The following is a 25,042-nucleotide window of genomic DNA, read 5'->3' as shown; positions in this document are numbered from 1 at the left end:
TTTTCAGAGAAAAAGAGAATGTTACAAAAATCACACAAGGCCTCCCAGACTTTGTTACTTAATGTATGAATTAAGATGGATGTCTTAGACTTCATTTTCCTAGACAAAGCTAAGGGTGGTATCCATATTTTACATGCATTATGGGTGCAATTTCTGTCTCTGTCCTTGATCTCCTTTGCCAAAATAATGTGAGTGTACAGAAATATTTCTGTATATTTCAACTTATGACACTTTTACCATTTTTGTATAGTTTGTATTCAATTAGAGACCTTTTCTATGGAAAGCTCAGTAATTTTTATTAAAAGATTGATATTGTTCATGTAAAACATGAAAAAACAATTGTTTAGTGAAACTGACAGTGTGGACCTGGGGTGGGATTAATACTGCTGCGATCTCACTAGGAGATTTAAGGAAGAAAGTATAGTTTGTGTGGTTTTCCCTTGCCCACGTTCTGTTTCCTTCCACTTCCTCTCCTGTTGCAGGGGACGCAGCGTCCCATCTCAGCAGAAGTGCCTCTGCCGGCCCTGCCGGTGCGCGGTCTCTGCGTCATTGGAGCACAGTGTGCTGCATCCAGACACGCAAAAGCGCTATCACTTTTAAGTCCAGAAACAGATTGCATTGTGTTGCTGAGCGGTTTGTCTAATTATCAAGGTGTACAGCAACAGCCTTTTTTTTTTTCTTAACAACAGCCTTTTAATCTGGGAACCCCTTGTCACTCAGACGTCCATCTCGGCAGCTGTGTGAAATGTCAGACTACTGTGTGGGGTGTGCTGCCGGACAAGTCTTATTACATTTTGCATTTTTTGGAAGAGCTTTGGTAATCTCTTGGAGGTCATTATGAAAGGATCACAAAGTCAGGGTAGCCATTTCTTTACTGTCCATCTAAAGTCTGTTTCTTGTTAGTGGGACCGTTAACTTGTCACCAAGCAGGACTCTTATTTAAAACAAAATTTAAAATATTCATGGCCTATATGTGTTTAATTCTGGTTAAATAAAGATAAAGCTTCTAATTCTGTTTTTATTCAACACATTAACCAGCTGTAAACCACAGACCTTTATAAACAGCAGGCAAAGAATTTCAGGATTCATATCAGACTATAAAGTCATGTAATTTGAAAAGCAGTGTTTCATTATGAAAGAGCTCTCAAGTTGCTTATAAAGCTAATCTAATTAAAACGATGTATAAATGTTCTTGAAAAAATTATGGTTGTTATTTCCATCTGTCTGTTTTTGTTCTTTCATCCTTAATCATATACTGACTTTCTTAGTGGGCCCTTTCATCAGATACTGTGCTCTTCTATCCCACATCTCTGGCTGAGCCCAGAGCGTTGGCTGTTGCTTTTTATAAATGATAAAAGGGGAGAGAGAACATACACACAGGAAGGAGCCCAGCAGTGGGAAAGGCATCCTGGGCGGATAGGACTGCCTTTGGGGTCTGTCAGCTCTGTGTTTGGATTCTCATCATTTGGATTCTGTCCCTTTTAATAGGATTTTTAAAATGACTCTTAACACTCAGGCTCCTGAGCATGCTGTATCACCACTCTGCTGCGGAAAGGATGGCAAAGACATTTCTCTCCCATTGTCAGGCGTCCTGCTCTGTGTACAAGAAAGTTAATCTGTGTGGTCACAGACTAAACTATATGAGCTCTTACCATGTGAGATCAGAGTACATGTTCATTTATCTGTTATTCAAATACTTTTTGGTGTCGTCGTTTTATTTTCCAACTTATCTTAGGGCATTTGGAAAATTGTGCTGAAACATAGTTAGGTGAATTAAGGAGAGAGCAAATGAGTTAGAGATGAAGACTAAGTTAGTAACATAGTAAAAAGGGCACAGACGGAATTGACAGATCTGTTTAGTTCTGGCCCGGCCACCTAACTATGTGACCTGGAGGCCTTTTTCATCTGAAAATAAGCACAGTAGCTCCAGACTTACAGAGGTGCAAGAGATCTAAATGAAGGACAGATTTCCCAAAATCTCATGGTCCAGGAATGAGACCTGTGTTCCAGCCATGGACTGCAGTGGTACGTATTTATACCATGTTTTTAATAATATAATTGTACATCGGATTCTTTTCAGTTGTTTATAGATATTTACGATACCCAGTCTTCATTGCTTCAGGGATAGTTGTTTGGACATCTGAGGTCCGGGTTATGTTTCCCAGATTCTGGTCTTGGTTTTAATGCTGATTCTTTTCATGATCACCAGCAGTGTTCAAGAATGTACTATGGGACAAATGACGTCTATCAAGGGCGTGGTCTCGACTTATGAAGCCAGAACCAGAGGCCACTTCCCAGGATGGGGGGCGGGGGCTGCATGGCTACGGGCAGCTAAGGGCTTTTTATCAAGTGGATACTTGAACTGAGTAAGGTATCATAAAGGTTATGGGATAAATTCTCCTTTGCATTGAGATTAAGACTTTCTGCCAAGATTATTATTTCTGTGGTGTTCTATAAAATAACCTTAAATTGCCCCGGCTGGAGACATTGTCCTAATACACAAAGGTTGGCGATTCAATCTCTAATCCAGGCACATAGAGGAACAGATTGATGTGTCTGTCTGCCTGCCTCTCTCCCTCCCTTCCTCTCTCTTTCTAAAAAAAAAAAATCAAATCTAAAAAAAATAAAATTTAAAAAAGTTTAAAATACCCTTACATTTTTCTCTCAACACACAAAGTAAGCAGAGCAAACTTTATCTCCATTTGAAATTAGATCAGGATCAGAGAATTGACTTTTTTAAAACAAGGAACGCTTCACAAATTTGCGTGTCATCTTTGTGCAGGGGCCATGCTGGTCTCTATCATTCCAATTTTAGTGTATGTGCTGCCAAAGTGATTCTTTGGGTGTTTGCCCAGTTCTAAATAACATCATTACATTGCTGCATCTTGATTTTTCAGTGTTAGGCGTCATCTCTAACTTCCCAACATGGAGAACAAGTGCAGGGGTTTATATCCAGCCCTCCTTCACCATCCCTACCACTCATGCAAGCACATGTCCCAGCCCCTGAGCTTCCTTACATAATTATGTGTAACTTAGTTTAATACCAGGTTAATAGACTAAGTATGCCATTCAAAGCTGAGACAAGAGTAAACCATGATGACTTTTCTTCCATGTCTTTTTTTCCTGAATGCCTTGATTCTTCCTTTTTTCCCTGTGGTCTCTAACCTGCAGCTTTGTGGAGTGATTGCCCGTTGTGTTGCCTCCACAGCTGTCTTCCTTAGATTCCCTTTCCCCATTGTTCTGGAGATCATCACGTTGGATCTTGTGTTTCCTGGATCCCATACTTTCTCTTTCTGGGTTTACTTCCTCAGTTTGGTGAAGTATGTCCTTCACTACCTGTGAAAGAGTGTGGGTGATAAATTTTCTGAGAGCAATGTCTTTGTTTTACTCTCAATTGGTAATTTGTCTGAGTTTCGAATTCTAACTTGGGAATGTTCCTTCAGAATTCTGAAGGCATTGCTTTACTGCTTCTACATTCCAGCATGGGTGCTGAGCCATCTGAAGCCCTTCCTACTCCTCATGCTTCATATGAAACCTTCTTCTCTGAGCCCTGGTAGAATCATTCTTTGTCCCCAGGGCGCTGTAGTATTACTGTGTTTGTGTGTGCCTGTGCTCACAGCTACCATGCTAGGCATGGGAACTGGAAGTTCCTCCTGTTTATGTTTTTACATCTGGGGACATTTTCTTCAATTGTTAACATTATTTCTCTCCATTCTCTCTGCTCTTCTGGAATATCTGCAGTTTGGAGCTTGTTGTGTCTCTTTAGTTACTATGTGTCTGTGTCCTTTATTTTGGAAAACATCCATTTTCTAGTTCTCCCAGCAGGGGGGTTTCATGTCTGCTATTAGGTTTTAAATCCAAGAGCTCACTTTTGTTATCTAAAATTTTATAAACATATATAACAACCTGTTTCATTTCATGGATATAGTATTTAACCTGCTTGTTTTAATTTTTGTCTTCCATGTTAGTTTTCCTCATGTCTGGTAATTCTTACTTGTGTGTTCATATTTAAGGGGAGGTACTTGGCTTTTGTTTTTCCAGTAAATATTGGCAGCTGCTTAAGTCTGAATCTCTTTCATAGTCTTCCCAACACTGGACAGACATGGAGAACAAAGCCGCCTTCCCACCTGTCCCTGCAGTGTAACTGAGACACAGAAAAAAAGCTCTCCTTCTATGAAAGCAGAGGAATAGGCATCTGAAACTAGAGCCAGCATCAGAACTCATGTACTGGAGCCAGGCAGAGACTGGAGAAGCGTTGAGCGCCGTAGAGGCCTGGCAGTGGCATTACATGGTGGTGTGGGGGGGGGGGGGATGACAGGGACCCCACTCCGAGTGAAGGAAACACTGATTAATCTGACACCAGTGCATCCAGAAGAGGAAGTTTGAAAGTTCCTGAGATTGCAGGTAGCCTTTTGGGGACATACCAGCCTTTCTGGGACAGGGGAAGATATCTCCAGAAGGCTTGATGACAAAGTGAAAGAAGGATTTAAAAAACAAAACAAAAACAAACTCAGAAGAGACTCCAGCCCCTCCACCCCACAAAGAAAAGTGTTATCTCAGAAATTCTGCATGTCACTGTCCCAACGAAGAGAACACTCTTGATTCAGAAGCCAGCCCTGGCCAATTGGTTCAGTGGTAGAGCGTCAGCCTGGCATGCAGGAGTCCCGGGTTCTATTCCTGGCCAGGGCACACAGGAGAAGCGCCCATATGCTTCTCCACCCCTCTCCCTCTCCTTCCTCTCTTTCTTCCCCTCCCGCAGCCAAGGCTCCATTGGAGCAAAGTTGGCCCAGGCGCTGAGGATGGCTCTATGGCAGGCATCCCCAAACTATGGCCCGTGGGCCGCATGCGGCCCCCTGAGGCTATTTATCCGGCTTCCTGCCACCCTTCTGGAAGGGGCACCTCTTTCATTGGTGGTGAGAGGAGCACTGTATGTGGCAGCCCTCCAACAGTCTGAGGGACAGTGAACTGGCCCCTTGTATAAAAAGTTTGGGGACCCCTGGTACGGCCTCTGCCTCAGGCACTAGAATGGCTCTGGTTGCAGCAGAGCAATGACCCAAATGGGCAGAGCATCGCCCCCTGGTGGGCATGCTGGATGGATCTGGTCAGGCGCATGCGGGAGTCTATCTGACTACCTCCCTGTTTCCAACTTCAGAAAAATAAAAAAATAAAAAATAAATAAAAATACAAAAAAAGAGAAAGAAACCCCAGAAGCCACACAGTCTCCATAAAACCAACTGCATTTGCAAGTCAGAAAGGAAGAAGACATTTATAAATACTATGCTAAGAAGACACCAGTGAGAGAATTACAGCTCAGGAAAATTTTCTTGTCACCTACAGGCAGAAGAGAACTGGAACAATACCCAGTCTGAATTAAACACCTTCAGCAGGACATTGCAGAAATAAAAATTAACACCTGATAGAAATGCAGTATCAATAAATGGACCAAAAGGAAAACAAGTTACGGGAAGCTGTGAAACAAATAGTTGATGTAACAACACAGAAATGAAAAAAAAATTATCTCAACATTAAATTAGAAGGTACCCAAAAAAGAATAGATTCACTTGAAAATACAATGAAGGGCATGACAAAATAGGAAAGCAGCCAAGAGTTCAAAACGGAAAGAACACGCACACACACTCACTCTGGCATGCTTACGCAGTGACGTGCTGTTCAGCGCAGAGGTGAGCGACCTACAAATACACAATACGATGACTCAGACATATCAGGAAGCTAGCCTGCAGTTTTGTGGATCCTGTTGAAGATGGCCATTTGAATATCTGGTGTTAAAAATGCAACTGAACAAATATATGTGGGCGTGTCTTAATTTATAGATGAATTACTGAAAACCATTTCTATCTCTAGTTCTCCCAGCAGAGGTTTCATCTCTGCTATTGGGTTTTAATCCAAGAGCTCGCTTTTGTTCTCTAAAATTTTATAAATATATAACATATATAAATATAAACAGTTATATTTAAATTTGAATTGGTTTATGTATATAAGTACATAAAAAACTTGTGAGGAAACTTTTGTAAAATCAATACCTTCCCCATTTTCATGTTGAAGCAGATTTTCATAAGCTGTTTGCCCTTGAACAATGCAGGGGGGTAGAGGCACAAATCCCTGGCCACACAGCAAAAAAATGACAGGTAACTTGACTCCACCAGAACAACTACTAATTAGCCTGTTGACTGGAAGCCTTACCAATAACAAACAATTGACTAACATATTTTGTATGTATGTATTATATACAGTATTCTTAAAGTAAGCTAGAGAAAAAATTTTAAATCACAAGGAAAATACATTGACAATATTTATTTTTTAAAAATCCACATCTGAGTGGACCTGCACTGTTCAAACCTGTGTTCAAGAGCCAACTGTATGTACTTTGCAAGGAATGCTTATAATGTGGAGTTTTTGTCTTAAGAGTAATCCATCTTGAAAATACACCAACTTTGATTCTTCGGAGAGCTATCTGTGGAGAAGAGTGTTCCTTAAGGTGCTTTTGCAAAAGCAGATTAACAATGGAACTTGAAAAATGCCTAGCCATTTCATTCTCAACACCAAGAATCTGAGAGGCTTCTCCTTGTTGTATTAGACTTCTAATGAAGGGGAAAAGGACATTATGTATGTATGTGCTAGGAAGCTTTCAGACTAATTTAGAGGATACAGAGCAGTGATACACTGAAAGGAAAAGTACTCAATTTCAGGAACAGTGGAAAGGTTTTTAGGTCTTGCCTTGTCTGGAAGACTTCTGTTGGGAATTACCAGGTTTTGCTATATGTGAGTACCAGTGTCATTCTTGCACAAGACTCACGTTAGTGTTCAGAAGGAAAGTTGAGATAAAAATGTAGGGAGTGAGGGTGCCCCGAAGATGAATCCTTTGAGCAAGCACACACTCTTGGCTTGCTGTGTACCCTTTCACAGGACTTGAGATCATAACCTGTCCTTTCTATTAACCAGAACTGGCATTTACAGTTGGTGGCGAGATTTTCTCGTCCTTTTGAATTTACTTTGCGCTGGGGTTTATTACAGAAATTTAACTTGCCAAGAGCGCCACCTGGTGCTCAGTAAACAGGGTAAATCTCATGATAGGTTTAGCACCAGCATGAAGAAAGCAAACTGGAGCTTGTTTCTGTCACAATATACAACATTGTAAACTTTACTAATGATATGATTCCAGAGGCACTTAAGTCTTTTACTTCTTATTTCATGTGGTATGAAGTATGTAATCATATAACTTCTGATATTCTAGTGGAATGTTAGAAAAAAGAAAAGCTCCCCTGTATTGGACCAAATGGAAACAATAAAGCTTTTTGCAGCAAAAATAAAATAAAAGCAAACCAGAGCTGACTCCACATGGCATTCTTTTCTATTAGTTTCCACTCCCTAGGCAATTTAATCTGTAATAATTATTGTATATTAGAGTTTCACTTCATTTGGTGGATATGCTGGATTTTTTAGCACTCAACAGATTGCTAAAAAATCAATAGCCTCAATGACAAAAACCATTGCTGCTCAATAAAGACTTACAAACTACAGAGTTTAGCTTTGTTCTTCCAGCAACCTGGTGAGTTTAGATACTGAACATGCCTTAAGCGCAGGGTCACAGCTGGGCACCAAGTTTGCCAAGAAGCAGTGGCTGTTTCACTTTGACATTGTAATTGACTTAAAAATCCTATCAGCTTCAGGGGGAGGGCTAGTCTCTGACTTTGGAACATTGGACGAGTAAGGTAAGTTTTATCAAGACCAAACATAAATCTAAATGTAGTGTTTTGCTAGAAAATGTTTAACCTTGACTCTAAATTTTTGAAATAAAGTATACTCATCTATCCAAAATGAAGGGCAATGGCACTTAAAAAGGTTGGATCCAGAATCACCAGCTCTGTTTTTAGGATAAGAAATTTGATTTCAAAGGGAAATACCTAAATCAGTAGAACAGAAAACTATTTCTTTGATATAATACAGTAAGTAACTCAGATTGGGGAGTAACAATTTTTGGTGTGCGAGTTTTCTCAAGTTTTTAGCAGACTTAAGTGAAGGCTTATTTAATTCCACATTTTAATTTTCTCCTGAGCTAACCTATTTCCATGATCCCTTAAAACTTGTGATAAGGTGCCAAGGAATTGCAAAAATTGTTAACAATATTTTAAAAGGAAGAGTCAGGCCCCCTTACCCCTCCTTCCTGGAAAAAAGAACCCTAGAGAAAGAGATTAAAGGGGCAAAAGTTAGTAACTAATCATAATTGAACTATATGAGGCCACTTGCTAGACAGCAAAGATAAAACTTACCTGAAAACTTCCTATTCCTCTTCCTTAAGAGCCTTTAGGAGACAATGTTTACATATCTTAATTAAAAATTCCTTCCTCCCCTCCTGGAGTCATGAGGGTGACACATACCTCTAGACAAAGGGATCACGAGCCCACTCCCCTTGCCTGAAAAACCCGCATTCTGTAACACTTTATATGCTTTCTAATAATCATCCCTTCTGAAATTCTTTATATGTATAAAACTTGAACACTAAACAAGCGGGGACTAGCTTACCAGGTTTCCTAATAAGTAGCCCCAACACTTTTAGCACAGGTAATTTCATTTAGCTTCTCTCCTTATCCTAAGCTAACCATTTTATTTCCCACTCTTGTGGTGACAGGGATGGGTACACTAGAAGGTCCGGGAATGTCTTTGCCGGGTATGTAAAACAGTTGTCACTATTGTGTTATCTTGTGGTCTTGATGTGTGAGAATGCTTTTAATAGATCCTATAGCTAAATGTAAGCTTGTTAGTAATTGACTATTGTACATGCTCTCCCTCCTTATCCACCCCAACCAGCAGTACTTCGATTTTGTATAAAAGCAGGCTGAGAACTATAAGCCTACATGATTTGGGACCGTGCCCCATGTAGCTAGCTAGCCGGCTAATTAATAAACTCCTCTGATTCCTGCTGTAACCTGGCTGGTGTCTCTGTAACCCGCAGATTGCAATACTTTATAACAAACTCCTGAATTTACACCTGAATACTTCTGCAGCCCATCCTCTCTCCATCCCTTCCAATGCCTTTCTTTCATAGTTCTCTATGTTGCCCCAGAGAACCCATCAAAATACTTCACAGGTTCTTACAAACCTGTCCGGTCCTCAGAGCACCACCCACCTGAACCAGCCCATGTGTATTATCAGGGACCACACAGACTGGATGTAAGATAGGGCCCTTACCCTCAAAATTCTCCTTAGCTAGATCTGCCCACTTGCAGTCTCTACTGCCATTTCACCCCTCCCATTTTATACTGTCCTTTGGAAGAGCCTAGTGTTCCCAGGAGAATGGGTGGTCTGTTTCCTTGTCTTTTCTGTGTTTCTTCTCTTTGGAAGGTCCTTCTTGCCAAGCCAACCCGACTCACCCAAGAGCAACTCAGTGTCCTCTCCTTCCAAAACCTTCCCTGAAGACCTAGGCTGTCCTGATCATCCTCAAGTTCCCCCAAGCACCTAGAAGAAACCTGTGCTAGCACTTAATCTACTTTGTCTCCCTTATAGCTACACCCCTATAGCTCCTGAGGAGGCTGTAAAGCTACTGGAGGACATGGACTGTCATATTTACCTAGCTGCCCCAGAACCTTGCAGTTTTGGCTCAAAAATGTTTAACTGTACAAAATTTGTTAAACTGAATTGGAGAAATAATTCTCTATGAAAGTGTAACTACATATATTCACATAATACGTTTTACGTCATTTATATTTATTAAACACTTTTTCAACTTCATGCTTAAACATAAAAACTTGTAAACTCTCAGACAGGCTAAAATGTGAAGTATTTTGATGGGTTCTCTGGGGCAACATAGAGAACTATGGTGTTAACAATTGGACAACTGAAACTCATACACTATGGTAAGAGCGTAAACTAGCAGTATTTACTAAGGCTAGCTTAAATATAACCTGTGTTCCAACACTGAGTATATGCTCAAGAGAAATGACAAGAATATTCTTAGCATTATTCATAATAGCCAGCTCCAACTGAAAATAATTTAGATGTCCATTAACATTAATATTGGAATGGATCTATAAATTTTGGCATATTCACCCAAATACTATAGAGCAATGGAAAAAAATGAACTTGCACTACATATAGCAATGAAGTACTTTATGCAACTAAAACTAACCCGTGATGACAGAGAAAAAAACTGGTTACCTTTTAGGGGTTGTGGGTATTGGCCAGATAGAGGCACCCATGAGGACACCTACTGAAACTGGTCTGTTCAGCCAGCGTCACAAGTAAGATCCCTGCACCTTATGTATTTACAAGTCATGATGCACTGAAGTTAAGAAAACACAAACTTGTGAACTAAAGTCTCAGGAATATGCCGACATTCTGGAGGTGCAGACATGAGATAAACTGATAAAAGTTATGTGTGTCCCTTTGCTATAAGTGCTATAAGATGAAAAAGAATAAAAAATAATTTTTAAATGAACAAATGGTATTCCTTTTATTATAATGTATCAACTTTGGCTTAAAAAGTCACAACACTTTTCAAATAATGTCCCATTGTTATATAAATTAGGCAACTTAGCTGTGTTGTACATACTAGCTACTTAGCACCAACTTTTAGCCACTCATTTTGCTAAATTTTGAGAAAACAACTAAACTGATCTACAGAATTATAGCAGCTATTTGTTAATAGTAACACTCCAAAAGAAATTTGTTTTACTGTATCTGTTTAACCTAAAAGCTGTCACTTAAGTAAACCAGAGAAATAAAACTCTTTAAAATATATAAAATGTATTTTCTGAGAGGAAAAAATTTTTAAAAATACTTTGAGTATCTTCACACAACTAACCTACTTTATACTCCCAATTGTATTTTTGGTCAATATGCCTGACACTATAACTTGAAACATATGGGAAATGAGTTTTAAAATAAATATTAAATTTAACCAAATATTCCTCACTAAATATTTTGAAGTATGCAAATAAAGGATTAACTAATTTAAAAAGCTTTAAGAGCAAGAAAGAACAAAGGTTATCTGAAAAGTACGCATGTAAACATGCGGAACAAACTGGGCTACAGTACACATAAGGCAACAGTACACATGAATACAGCACCTTTAGACAAATGTTTCTCATTGCAATGTCACTATATATATATAGAACACTCTGCATATGTTACTAGACCCTGCACATCTCAGTGTTAACCAGAACTTCCTGAGTGACTGACACTATTAGTGAGGTGGTATGTGAGACCTTTTTTCAAAGATTTTTTCTGCCTTTAACTTTGGTACCATCATCCTCAAGGCACAAATCTAAGTGCTCATTAATCTGAGACTCCAAAACTTCACTCTGACAAACAGGACAATTAACTCTCTTGCTCTGACTGGATGAACTGCTGGAATCCTGAGTTGCAGTTGCAGGACGTGAACTACACATTGGATCATTATCACCACGTTGCATTTTCTCTTTCTTGATGAAAAAATTGTCAAAACCAGTCTTGTCTTCTAGCCTGGGCCGTTTACTGGAGAATTCATTTTCAGACCCACTCACACCATGGAATGCAGCCACAGATGTCGATTCCACTCCTTTTAAAGAATTTCTTAGGGCTACCTTAGAAGACGAAGTCCTTCTTTGAGAACTAGAAGAGATGGAATTTTTACTGATGTCACCAACTATTAGGCTTTTTGTTGGAGATCCAGTCACACTTCTGAAAGCCTTTTGATTGGCGACTAACACTCTAGGAAAATAGTTACTTAAGACGTTTTGGTGACTAGTGTTAAGAACAGGGGAGACGAGAGAAGTTTTTTTCCTTGAACCATTCTGTTCAAAGTTCACATCAATTTTAGAATTTGGTCTTACAGCAGTTGTTGAATGGTCTTGAATGAAAAGATCTTGGGTTTTATTAACAGCACATGAAGTGGTCAACTTTCCAGAGGGAGGTGAATTGTTTGTTTCTCCTAGAACGTGTCCTTTCCCACTAAACGGCACAACTTGGTTAGGTTTATCTGCAAAAGAGGCAAACCATATTTTTCCATAACTTGAAGTTAAGACAGAAACAAATATTAAGCCAAACTAGAGTTTTTCTTTTCTTTTTTTTTTTTTCATTTTAGAGAGGAGGGGGGAGAAGGGGGGAGAGAGAGAGGGAGGGAGGGAGGGGGAGAGAGAGAGAGAGAGAAGGGGGAGGAGCAGGAAGCATCAACTCCCATATGTGCCTTGACCAGGCAAGCCAGGGTTTTGAACCGGCAACCTCAGCGTTTCCAGGTTGACGCTTTATCCACTGTGCCACCACAGGTCAGGCAAACTAGAGTTTTTCAAAATGAAGCAATATTATTTCATTCTAACTTAGATCCATTAAGGAAAGAAAGACAAGAGCTCTGGTACTGAAAGAACATAAAGGACAAATACATGCTCATATTTAGATAAGGCGTTCTATTTTGCAAAGACTAACAGCAACATAACTTTACCTTGAAAGTTGCTTAGAATTCTTTTAGTTCCAGGAGGAAAAAATATTCCACAGCATTCTCCTCCTCACAACAATGGGGACATAATCTCTCCACATAAATTTTTCTATAGCTCCTCATCCTAACATTTCAGATTTGGGAAATACAGCTGATGTTCCTGGGTCTTATCACATCGAATCAACAACTTCCCAAGGGAAGAAGCATTAACTTTAGTAACCTGGTTACCTCTTCAAGAGGGAGCGACTCTGAACTTCATAGGAAAGGGATAAATCCTGAGGATAAAACACTAGCATACGCATGTCATATCCTTTCCCCATTCTTCTCCCAATGGAAGTATAATACATACATCAACAGAAGTCACCTGGATAGAATCCAACTGATAGGAATGGGTGTAGTAATGATTTACATTCCGGGCATTGTTACTTGAATTATTGTTTTTATTTTGACAATCTTTTTGGCTTCTGTTTCCTAATGACTCACTGAGTCAAGACAGGGAAAAAGACTTTATCCTCAAATATTCTTAGTGGAAACTGACTTCTACTTTTACTTCCATCTACACAGAGCAAAGTATATTTTTCTACCATCATTTCACGTATAGGATTTTTCTTTTTACGCCCACACTTAAAAACATCTAGAAACAATCCTTAGACTTCTACCACTTTTTTTTTTTTTTTTTGGACAGAGACAGAGTCAGAGAGAGGGACAGATAAGGACAGACAGGAAGGGAGAGAGACGAAAAGCATCAATTCTTTGTTGCAGCATCTTAATTGTTCATTGCTTGCTTTCTCATATGTGCCTTGATAGGGGAGCGGGGCACAACAGAGCAAGTGACCCCTTGCTCAAGCCAGCAACCCCATGCTCAAGCTGGGTGAGCCCACACTCAAAACTGGCGACCTTGGGGTTTCGAACCCGGGTCCTCCATGTCCCCGTCCGACGCTCTTATTAACTGTGCCACTGCCTGGTCAGGCTCCTTAGGCTTTGCTTAATACCAGTTCTCTAAATGACAGTACTGTCTTACACTGTAGCTGGAAGAATATACACAAAGTTACCTTTATTCTCTGTTGCTATTAGTTTTGTCTTTCCTTTGCCCTTTTTTGAGTAGTTCTCTGGTTCCTTGATTTTTATGTACGTGCCTCCACAGGTGTTCTGGTGCTCGGCCCACCAGTGGTCATGAGCAGAGGGGGCCCTGTTGGTAGCACGCTTGACGTAGCCATAATAGGGCTTTCTGAACTGACAGGACCCGTCACAACGCCACCAGTGCTGGCGGTACTCATCCACTTCATCATGGAAAGTGTGGTATATCTGGTTGACAGAAAGATTTTAGCACTGAGTAGGCATGTTAACAATTTAAAAAACATATAGAAGCATCTTTAAAAGAAAAAAACAACAAAACTTTCCAGCCTGACCTGTGGCGGCACAGTGGATCAAGTGTTGACATGGAACGCTGAGGTTGCAGGTTTGAAACCTGGGCTTGCCTGGTCATGGCATACACAAGAAGCAACCAATGAACAATTAAAGTGAAGCAACTAGAAGTTGATGTCTCTCTCTTAATCTCTCTCTAAAAATCAATAAATAAAAATCTTTTAAAAACTGACTCTCCTCATGACTATGAGTACCATTTCTCCTGTCTTCTCAGTGGAAATTACTATGTATTTGTGGAAGATAAAACGTATCTGTATATGAAATCTTTTTTTTTTTAACCAAAGACATTTAACTTTTTACTAAATTCCCTTTGTGGGATAGAATGCTAAGCTTTCTGTATAACTCTACAGTTAATTTTTTTTTTTTTTTACAGGGACAGAGAGTCAGAGAGAGAGACAGACAGGGACAGACAGGAACGGAGAGAGATGAGAAGCATCAATCATCAGTTTTTTGTTGCGAGACCTTACTTGTTCATTGATTGCTTTGTGCCTTGACCGCGGGCCTTCAGCAGACCAAGTATCCCCTTGCTTGAGCCAGCGACCTTGGGTCCAAGCTGGTGAGCTTTTGCTCAAACCAGATGAGCCCGTACTCAAGCTGGCAACCTCGGGGTCTCGAACCTGGGTCCTCTGCATCCCAGTCCAATGCTCTATCCACTGCGCCACCACCTGGTCAGGCCAGTTAAGTAATTTTATACCCTCTCTCCATCATAAGCAAATTCTATAGCTTGGCAAGCAAGCATACAAACAATGTGCATTCTATTAGGTACAGAAGAAACTGGCGGACAAGGGCTTGTGGACAGAGGTACGTAAGACCTGTCCTTCTCTCATGTTGAGGACTCTGCTTACTAGTTCCATGACCCAAAAGTCCGGGAATTGGATCTGTTTTGCTTCCAACTTCTCTAACTCCTACAGTCTGGGGATGTGACTTTTTAACAATGTAGTCACCAAAACAAAATTGTTCCACAAAGTGCAACTGGGTGCCCTGTGGAGTTTGTTATAACAGGAAGTAACCTGAAAAAGCAAAGTTGTCCACTTGATCAAACCTCTCCTACATAAAACACACAGGTATCCAAGATAAAAGAATATATCCTATCTTGCTAAACAACAGGAAGTATACTGGGTCTCTGCTTAAAGTGCAAATTCAAATGAAGTAACTAGAAGTCTTTTATACTGGTAGCTCCATAATTCTTTTGCTAACCTGGATTTTACATAATTGTTTTTTAACTCAAGCCACTTTCTTGATGTTGATGTAAGCAGCCACCGACAGCTAGACAAAAATGTATTGAGGGTAAGCACTTATCATTTTCCCTCATACTGGCCTCCTTTGTGTGTGTGTGTGTGTGACAGAGACAGACAGAGAAAGGGACAGACAGATATGAAGGGAGAGAGATAAGACACATCAATTCTTTGTTACGGCTCCTTAGTCTCCTTAATTGTTTATTGATTGCTTTCTCATATGTGCCTTGACCAGGGGGCTGCAGTAGACCGAGTGACCCCTTGCTTAAGCCAGCGACCTTGGGCTTCAAGCCAGCAATCTTTGGGCTCCAGCCAGTGATCCTGTGCTCAAGCCCGACGAGCCCGTGCTCAAGTTGGTGACCTTGGAGTTTCGAATCTGGGTCCTCTGTGTCCCAGTCCAATGCTCTATCCACTGTGCCACCGCTTCGTCAGGCTCCATTGCCTTTTAAAGGAAAGAACTACCCAAAATATCAAAGAATTTCATCTATGGAGGAATGAATGTTCTGTTCACTTTAGTTCAAAGTCTGTTAAGCCCCTGTAGGGGCACTAGCTACATTAAACATCATAAAAGAGGTCTGAAAAGAGGAGTAAGAACCACCCTGTGTTAGAGGTGTGTCAGTGGAATAAAATCCATGGAGGTTCGGTATCTGCTGAGATTTCGAGACCAGAGCAGTGACAACCACTGGAAAGATGAGGAGTATGCTGACAGAAAACATAAGAGGCATATTTCAGGGAGGGATTTGAGGAAAGGTGCGGAGGAGCAAAGTTCAGTCAGAAACAAAAGATCTAAGCAGAGCGGTTGTGGGAGGTAAGAAAAAAGGAACAGAAAGGTTATTTGATAAAATGAACTGGTAACACTAAAAACAACTAATATTTAATTAGGACTCAAACTGTGCTAAAATGTTTTGAATACATTTTCTCCTTTAATCCTCACAATAGACAGGTATTGCTATCATCCTCATCTTACACATCAGTAAACTGAGAAGAGTTGAACAGGCCCCACAGGTAATAACCAGCATCTGAACCCAAGCAGTCTGACCCCTCGTGCTTTTTGGACCCCAGGCTCTGCCTCCTACAATGTTATGCCAGAATAGGAATCAAAGATGACTTCTGAGGAAGGGAATGACACAAAATGGTAGCAGAACTCAGGTGGACTGAAGGGGGAGACTACAGTAAGGAAACGAGGCAGAGACAAATATAACAGCCTTGAAGAGAGGAAAGGCAGGTCTGAGGTAACCTTCCATGAAATTTTTGCCCTAAATGTAGTCAGAGGCGTTGAATACAGCTGCTCAACTGACACTCTACTCTGGTTCTGCTAGACCTGCCATCAGCATCTGACTTGCTGGGCAAAATCCTCCAAGATAGTACAAGGGGTTCTTGGGTTACAACAGTCTCGACATATGATGTTTAGAGTTCACAATGCTCACTCCCATAAAAACTTAAGAAAACTGAGGCATGAATGTTTCGGCTGATGCCGTTAGCGTCGTACTTATGGACTATGTGAGCAAACTAGTTTTGTTGCACACAGCGGAATACATGGTAACGCGGGGTGTGACTTTGGGAGCTGCGTCCCCAGTATGCTTACCTATGCCATTATGGACTGTTAAAAGCACAAGTGTTCTGTTTGTGTTAGGCTAGGGTGTGTTTCAACTTACATCAAGTCACTGTCTTAGGAACTGAACTGTGTCGTAACCTGAGGACCCCCATATTTGTTTCTACCCAGTACTGTTTTTATCCAAATCCCAGGAATTACTGAATGAATTAACTACTGTCACAAATGTGTGTGGCTTCATATACCGTTATATGGGCTCCAGTTAGGTGATTGATGCGATGCATATGTTTACAGAACTCGGGACCATGCCCCTCCCGGTCTTTATCATTATTTGTGACGAATAAATAGGCATGTATCATTTCATGCAAGAGGGTCTGAAACAGAACACAATCAAATTAATTTATGGTGCTTTTGAAACAAAACAGCATTTTCTTACCCTATCTGGAGTCTTAACCTTCTTTGGCTCACAGACCCCTTTTAGAAGCTAATCAAAGTCAGGAACTATCTTTTTAGGAAACTTAATATAAACACACATGCACAAATATACATGCACCAAACTTCGCATGGACATTCTGAAGCTCTAGAGATCCCAGGTTAGGAACTGTTCCAGGAAAGCCTTTTTATCTATTAATCAAAATCCAGAAGAAACGATCAATGAATTCACTACATAAAAATGTTTAACTCTTTATGGGGGAAAAACACCATGACTTAAGTGAACAAATTTAAAAATATATATGTGCAACTCACCTTACAGGCTATAAATTCCTAAAATAGAAAGAGCTCCTAAAGTCAACTGGAAAATGGCAAACAATCTAATTTTTAAATGGGCCAAGGTCACAGACAGTTCACAAAAAAAATATATATATACAACATATATACATGAAAAAATGGTCAACTTTCTTTATAAAAACAAATGCAAATTTATACTACACTAGTATACCATTTTTTGCTTATCAAGATCAGTAAAACTCTTTTTTTTTTTTTTTTTTAAATTTCCTGAAGCAGGAAACGGGGAGAGACAGTCAGACAGACTCCCGCATGCGCCCACCAGGGGCGAAGCTCTGCCCACCAGGGGGCGATGCTCTGCCCCTACGGGGCGTCGCTCTGCCGCGACCAGAGCCACTCTAGCGCCTGGGGCAGAGGCCAAGGATCCATCCCCAGCGCCTTGGCCATCTTTGCTCCAATGGAGCCTTGGCTGCCGGAGGGGAAGAGAGAGACAGAGAGGAAGGAGGGGGGTGGGAGTGGAGAAGCAAATGGGTGCTTCTCCTATGTGCCCTGGCCGGGACTCGAACCCGGGTCCCCCGCACACCAGGCCGACGCTCTACTGCTGAGCCAACCGGCCAGGGCCAGTAAAACACTTGATAAGAGTTACTTAAATAAAATAAAAACAATAAAAAGTTTGACACCAGAAGTAAAGCTAAGTAAAATAAACATTCCTCCATATCAATGGAGAGCATGCCCCAACGGAGAATCTGGTAATACCTAACAAAATTACAAATACATTTATCCTTTCACCCAGCAAAACCCAGACTAATATGAAAGGTCCATGGTATTTTCACTGTGGCAGACAAAAGACAGGAAATTAGCAATTGGGGCCTTAGTGAATGAACTATGGTATGTCCACATAATGGAAATGTATGCAGCCATAAAAAAGAATGAAAAAGATTTCCATGAAATGATTTGGAAAAACCTACTGAGTACATTGTTTCAATGTAAAATGTTAAAGCATGCAAATAAGCCTACTGCATTCCACACCAAGACTGGAGAAATTTAGGTGCAAAATTAACAAAAGCATTTAATGCTGCTGTTTCATAATTTGGTCTAAAAATTACAAATACATTTTTTAAAAGTAAAAATCATAAAGGTCTTCAAAAGTATACCTTTTTATAAATTAAAAAAATAAAATTATCAACTCTATCTCTGATTAAATAAATTTTATCTTTTCAAGTAAATGCCACTCTACTGAGACTCAAATTCAAAGGTACATTTCATGTTTCTCAACATTCTGAAATAACTTCTTACAAAGGAGGAACAAATTTAGGTTCCTGATTTTTTTTTTGGTTCAATTTAAACACATCTTGAAAATGATACATGGCACCACTGAACATTTCTGTTTTTATATATCTACCATTTTCCTCATTTATGTTAATTTGAAGGCTCTACACAACATGGTTCCAAAACATCTCTATTTCCCACCACTGCTACCTCAGGCCAAATCAATTACTTCTGGTCCTGAATGTGGCATAAATGTAATGGCCTCACTTTCGTTTAGTCCCACTGCTCCTCTCTCCTTCTTACCCTGATTGGATGCTGTAACTTTCCTCCAATAGCAAATGCTCACTTGACAGCACTACTACACATTTTCCATTCTCCTCTCACCTATTACCTTAAATTTTTTTTCATGTGTTCATTTAATTAACATAAAACATATTTAACAAAGAATTACTCTTCCAATTAGGGCTCCTCGTAAGGTCGAATTGGTTAATCACATTGTCTTATGTTTACTATTTTTTTTCCTGCTTACTGAGTTACCTGCAACTGTTGTAGATTTTTTCTTTTTGATTCTTCTAATTTATGCTTCATGTAGTTTAAAACTATGTTATTATTTTTAGGGTCATTATTACTTAAGGTTTTCAGGGTATTTTTATTTAATAATTTTATTATTATAAAATGTCTCTTTTTCCTAGTGAAACATCTTCCCTTAAAATCTTTAGTCTGACACTAATACTTTCTGTTAAGAGTTTGAAAAATGTCTTTTTATCCTTTTACATTTAAGATAATAAGTCTTTAAAAGTGTGTCTCTTTTAATCTAGTGTGTCATTCCATGTCTTTAGACTGTTTTGTCCATTTATATTTAATATAATTACTGATATTGTGTTTATGCCTACCTTTCTCTTTCACTGGCCTCTTTTCATTTATTCCCTTTGTTGTATCGGAACAGCGAGAAACAAATGTCTTGCCACACAATCAACCAAATTAGGGAGTCTTTAACCAGCTGCACGGACCGCATGGAGACCTAAGTCATTCAAATCAATGCGGCAGGGAACACAGTTTGGAGTTAGGTTTTATAGGTAGAATTACATACTGATTGAGGAATAGGGAGGGGAGAAAGCATTGCAGTAAAACAAAGCAGTGAAACAAGCTTTCTTACAATGTTTATCTATAGCAGTGGAAGTCAACCTGGTCCCTACTGCCCACTAGTGGGCGTTCCAGCTTTCATGGTGGGCGTTAGTGGAGCAACCAAACTATAAAAAAAAAGATTTAACTATAGTAAAGTTGTTTTATAAAGATTTATTCTGCCAAACTTAGCAAAAATCTGACATAAAGTACTTGGTAAGTAATTATTATTATATGCTTTAACTTGCTGTAACTCTGCTTTATAAATTTTATAAAGTTACTTCCCTACTTTATAAATCACCATTACTGTGGAACCGGTGGGTGGTTAGAAAATTTTACTACTAACAGAGATACAAAAGTGGGCGGTAGGTATAAAAAGGTTGACTACTCCTGATTTGTAGGGTTAATTCAGGAAGAAACATTCTGAGAATACAGCTAGTGCTCGACTTACAACCACGATTGGTTCCGACAGACGGGTCGTAACACGATTTGGTCGTAAGTTGAGTAGGCTATATGTACAGTACTATGAAATGATGTTATAAAAATATTTAAGTCATATTTATCATAATTTTCTTTTTTCATTTTATGCCATTTGTATCATCTCTACACCATTTTGTTTCTTTCTTATTTTTACATTCGTCAGGTTTAAGTTGTACTGCATTACCAGTACAACTGGCTTAATATTTGCAAAGACAATTTCCTCTTGGTAGACATCTTGGGAGGGGTTTGATGAAAAATATTCAAGACACAAAACACAAATTGCTGCACCAAGTCTGGGATAACAGTTGAAACAGTGCACACGAAGATGGTAGTGCTGCCGGAAGCTGGTCCACACTGTCGTACGCCCAGCTGGGCAACGCTTGGGCTGCCAGACACAAAGCAGTCGTGGCTAGCAATTGTGGTCGTAAAGTCGAATGGTCGTAAGTCGATCAATATTTGTACTTGCAACTTTGCAAAGCTAGCCCAAGCCCACAGTCTGGGAAACTAGCCTCAAGGCTAGGAATAAAGAGTCTTTTCAGAAAAAAAGTAAGTTCTGCTAAAAGTCTCTTAGTTTTAGAGAAAGTAAGTTTTGCCAAAAATTATTCATGTTAAGAGCCTTTCTTTTCTACACTTCATCTTTTTTTAAATCAAGTATATCTGTTGTATCATTTTACATTTCTCAGCTACTTACCTTTTTTAAAACTAGTGGTAAAAAAAAGAAAAGGTAACAAAATTTACCAACTAAACTTTTTTTTTTTTTTTTTTTGCTTACTTGCTGAAAGTTTATCCACCATTGTGGTCATACTGATAATCTCAGGCTGATCAGAAGCCCTGACTGGCTGTTGAGAACATCATAGGAATCACTAAGACATTTGATTTTATTGTATACTCAGCTGTAGACATCTTTGTTTAACTTGGAAAGGGAAAAGTGAATAGTTACTTCATTGGTACCGTTTGGCAGATAAAAATGCAAGGAGCAAGAGGACATATATACAACAAAAAGGGGCCATGATAACAGAAAGGCTTGGAACCACTGATCAAGGGGAGAAAAAGCAGGAGCTGCCTTGGTTCTCTGAGAAGAGGGATTCTTGGTGCCTTGGGGCTGAGCCCACAGGTCTCAAGACTGAACGAGGTCCCTCTTTTTCTCTTTCTCTGGGATATGCAACGCCAGCACGAGAGGGTTTTCATCTCCTGCCTGATGGACCCCAAGTCACAGGTTCCCACAAAGGTAGAGGAGGCCTGCAGAAAGGCTCCACTTAGGTGGGTGGGCTGGTCAGCACTGAAGTGAACAGGACCCAGGGAACTCCTTGCATTAGCCGCTCTGTGGAGTGAACTCGAGGGGAAGCAGCTACAGTTCTGCTCCACTGCAGTTTTGCCACCTCTGCCTCACCCTCCCCAGCACCACTCCCGCCATGTTGTCCAGCTTAACCATTTTTAAACATGCAGTTCAGTAGTGTTAAATATATTCTTTGTTATGAAACTCATTACCTCTTATTATCCTTAAAAACAGCATCCTTTATATTTCCCAGCATGTTTTTTTAACATATTTTCCATCCAACCTCCACCACCCTATACTCTTCTGTGCTTACATTTCCAGTGATAAAATTGGGGACAGAAAAGTCACTCTAAGTGCATCATGGGGAATTCTGGGCATATACTAGACTCAACTAAAGGCAATTTCTAAGAGTTTCTACCTCCAGATATGAAGGGTACCTTCACACTGGTTTGTTGTGCCAGCTCAGCTGAGTGTTCTGGGAGTACAGCATCATGTGGGGAACAGAAGAGAATCAAAATTTGTGTCTCATTAGCAAGTTTTTCTCGGTTTCTAAATACGCAACTTAAACCATTTATTTAACGTAAGGGACTGCAATATGGCAAAGCCCTTGCAATTTAAGGCTTAGCCCAGGGGTCCCCAAACTACGGCCTGCGGGCCATATGCGGCCCCCTGAGGCCATTTATCCGGCCCCCACACTTCCGGAAGGGGCACCTCTAATGAAAGAGGTCAGTGAGAGGAGCAGAGTTCCCATTGAAATACTGGTCAGTTTGTTGATTTAAATTTACTTGTTCTTTATTTTAAATATTGTATTTGTTCCCGTTTTGTTTTTTTACTTTAAAATACGATATGTGCAGTGTGCATAGGGATTTGTTCATAGTTTTTTTTTTGTTTTTTTTTTAATTTTTCTTTTTATTTATTTTTAGAGAGGAGAGAGAGTGAGTGAGAAAGAGAGAGAGAGAAGGGGGAGGGAGGAGCAGGAAGCATCAACTCCCATATGTGCCTTGACCAGGCAAGCCCAGGGTTTTGAACCGGCGACCTCAGCGTTCCAGGTCGACGCTTTATCCACTGCGCCACCACAGGTCAGGCCTCATAGTTTTTTTATAGTCCAGCCCTCCAATGGTCTGAGGGACAGTGAACTGGCCCCCTGTGTAAAAAGTTTGGGGACCCCTGGCTTAGCCAAAGGTTAAGTTCTTTCCCCACATCTCCACATTGGCTATGAAGCTGAGTATTTTGTACTCATCACCCCACCTCACTTGCTTAAGTTGTTAGAGGCAATTTACATGCCCTTCCTCTCACCCTGTTTGTTCTGATGTTGGTTGATTTCAGTTATGCAGGGTGGAGGGTTTTCTGCACTTGGGAGAATTCTTGGGTTGCCTTGGAGATGTGTGACTTTGTATGGGAGACTTCCTTATTTGCATATGGCTCTGCACTATAAAATAAAGGGGGGGGGGGGACACCTTTGCTTCTGCTTTTTGCAAGCTATCTTGGTGTTGCAAAGAGACCTCCTGAATCTTTCTGAGTTTGTTTTTTCATTCTGCACCTTCACTCAGGACCTGGATAATTACTAGCCACGCTGGTCCCTAACAATTTAACCTCTCTGAACCTTAATTTCCTCACTTATGAAAACGAGGGTAACATATTGAAGTTTGTAAATTATTGTTCTAAGTCTCAAATTAAATATTACACCTGAAAGCCTTCAACTTTGAAGCACTATGAAAATATAAGGTAAGCACTATTTGCCCCACAAAGTGTGCAATAAAAGAAAACTGATTTTTTTTCAAGCACAATTCACAGCAGTCTAAATCAATAAGAAATTGTAGATTATTGAGCTAAGAATCAGGTTTATGCAAAAAGTACCTCCACAAGATCCTTTCTTGGTCTCAACTTTAAAAGGGGTTCACTGAGGCGGATGGAACACATTCCACCCTTCCCTTCGTAGGTGCATATCCCAGCGCACCTGAAAGACAGCCACCACAAAAGCGTTATCTACCAAAGACACACAAAATGGAAACATGAAAAATTGAACACTTTACATTCTTGGGCAGTTTTCACTAAGAGACCTCTACGGCAGGCCGCTCTCTTGAAAGTATACCTCTTTGTTACAAGATTTGCTTTTCACCTCGGTTAGGGAGCTACGTGAACTGCAGTGGCTTCCCTTCCCCTAGCCGGGCTGCAACAGCTCATGGGTAACCCTATCCTGTAGCTCCCATCTCCTCCCTACAAACCAGCGTCACTTTGTGGTGACAACGGTCCGCTCTCCACGAATACATCTCCGAAGTTACAACAGTCTTATTTTTAGGTTGCACACAACGCATCTTAAATTTAATATCTTTTTTCACATACAGGAATAGGTTCTTTCATACCGGGATTTCTCAGATTAGCGAGCCAGCCGAAAAGAGATCCTTGGAGGGGCGCCCCTGAGGCTGAAGCTAAGCGAACGCCCCTGCCCGACCCCAACGCCGAGCTCACTACTGAGGGCTCGTGTCCCTACGGCCCAGAAGAGCACGTCCTGGGCCCTAAGGCTTCACCACAACACAAGTCAGAAACGCGTTAACTTATTTTCAAATGAGGTGAGATTTCAAAGGAACCCCTCTTCCCTCAGCGTCCGTTAAAAGTCAAGCCGCAGCGGGTGGGCCACCAGCTCTCTTCAAGTTGAGAGAAGGGAGAGTACACCGGAGGAGCCGTCTGGGCCGAGCCCGGACCCTCGTTTAACGGCCCTCGGGACTGTCCGGGCGGGAGAAGAGGTACCCAGGTCCGGCTGCGGGGCAACCGCCAGCCCGCCTCCCTTCCCCAGCGGAGCTCGGGACTCACAAGGTCATTCGCCGGCTCCACTTCACCTCCACGGCCTCCAGCTGGCCCCAGAAGAACCGGTCGTTAAACTGCATGAACAGGGCCTGCAAATCCGGGGTGGGATCCACCAACTCCCAGGACTCGTCCACCAGGGACAGGGGCTCCTGGGCCTGAGGGCGCTCCGAGACCGGCAAATTCCACTCCTCCTGAAGCCGTAGCGCCAAAAGCAGGTCCTCATCCATCGCTGCCAGGGTCCCAGGCGGGGCCCGCCGGCGTCAGGCTCGGTCCTCGCCGCGGCCGCCACTTCAGACTCTGAGGTGCCGGGTAAAACTTCTACGAGATACCGGCTGTTTGGACTGCTCACGGCTCACCCCGACGATAACGCGAGAACTCAGGGAAGGCTGGCTCCTCGAGAACGAGATCTGAGCTTGCCGAATTCGGCCTAGATTCTGAGGCTTAAGAAAAAGAACTCAGCATAACACATCCTTGTGGATTCAAAACTTGGGTTCCCAAAACTACCGCCCCAGAAAGGTTTCAGGAAGCTGTTACTGCTTTCATGATACACTCATAACTTCAAAAAGCGTCACGCTAGGCGCAAACGCAGTACCTATATCTCCCTCGGCCTCGCCCGCTACTCACTTCCGCGATAGCGCCTCCAGCGCAAGCGCTCTAGGCCGTTGGCGTACCTGCGCAGGCGCACTGTCTACTGTTGGTTTCTTGCGCAGGCGCACTGTCTGCTG

The 25,042-nt window shown here is 41.0% G+C and overlaps 1 protein-coding gene and 1 pseudogene across 3 annotated transcripts; both read right to left on the bottom strand.

Annotated features, from left to right (window-relative positions):
• Positions 1-24,951, bottom strand: SPRTN (SprT-like N-terminal domain). 3 transcript variants are annotated; one of them, XM_066383126.1, is made up of 5 exons: positions 24,324-24,951; positions 23,370-23,469; positions 16,885-17,013; positions 13,480-13,732; positions 1-11,974 (listed from the first exon to the last, which is right to left on the bottom strand). In XM_066383126.1, the coding sequence occupies exons 1-5, from the start codon at positions 24,542-24,544 to the stop codon at positions 11,229-11,231; spliced, it is 1,449 nt and encodes a 482-aa protein (XP_066239223.1). In that variant the 5' UTR covers positions 24,545-24,951; the 3' UTR covers positions 1-11,228. The 3 variants fall into 3 exon arrangements, with proteins under 3 accessions (XP_066239223.1, XP_066239234.1, XP_066239245.1); XM_066383137.1 differs by lacking the exon at positions 16,885-17,013; XM_066383148.1 differs by lacking the exons at positions 1-11,974; positions 16,885-17,013 and having other exon boundaries at positions 13,445-13,732.
• On the bottom strand, positions 2,738-2,835 carry LOC136390309 (U6 spliceosomal RNA; annotated as a pseudogene).
• Positions 24,952-25,042: the final 91 nt, after the last annotated feature.

The sequence above is a fragment of the Saccopteryx leptura genome, chromosome 1, assembly GCF_036850995.1.
Source record: "Saccopteryx leptura isolate mSacLep1 chromosome 1, mSacLep1_pri_phased_curated, whole genome shotgun sequence".
NCBI classification, from domain to species: domain Eukaryota; kingdom Metazoa; phylum Chordata; class Mammalia; order Chiroptera; family Emballonuridae; genus Saccopteryx; species Saccopteryx leptura.
This window is presented reverse-complemented; position numbering and strand designations above follow the sequence as displayed.

Bases quoted from the DNA above. Each gene is read 5' to 3' on its own strand.
- SPRTN (XM_066383126.1), bottom strand. From the start codon at position 24,544: ATGGATGAGGACCTGCTTTTGGCGCTACGGCTTCAGGAGGAGTGGAAT. The intron at 17,014-23,369 runs GTACTTTTTGCA...GTTCTGTTTCAG, and splicing joins CAAGAAAGGATCTTGTGGAG to ACCCTCTTGCATGAAATGAT. The intron at 11,975-13,479 runs GTAACTTTGTGT...CCTCTTTTGCAG, and splicing joins AATAGCAACAGAGAATAAAG to ATAAACCTAACCAAGTTGTG.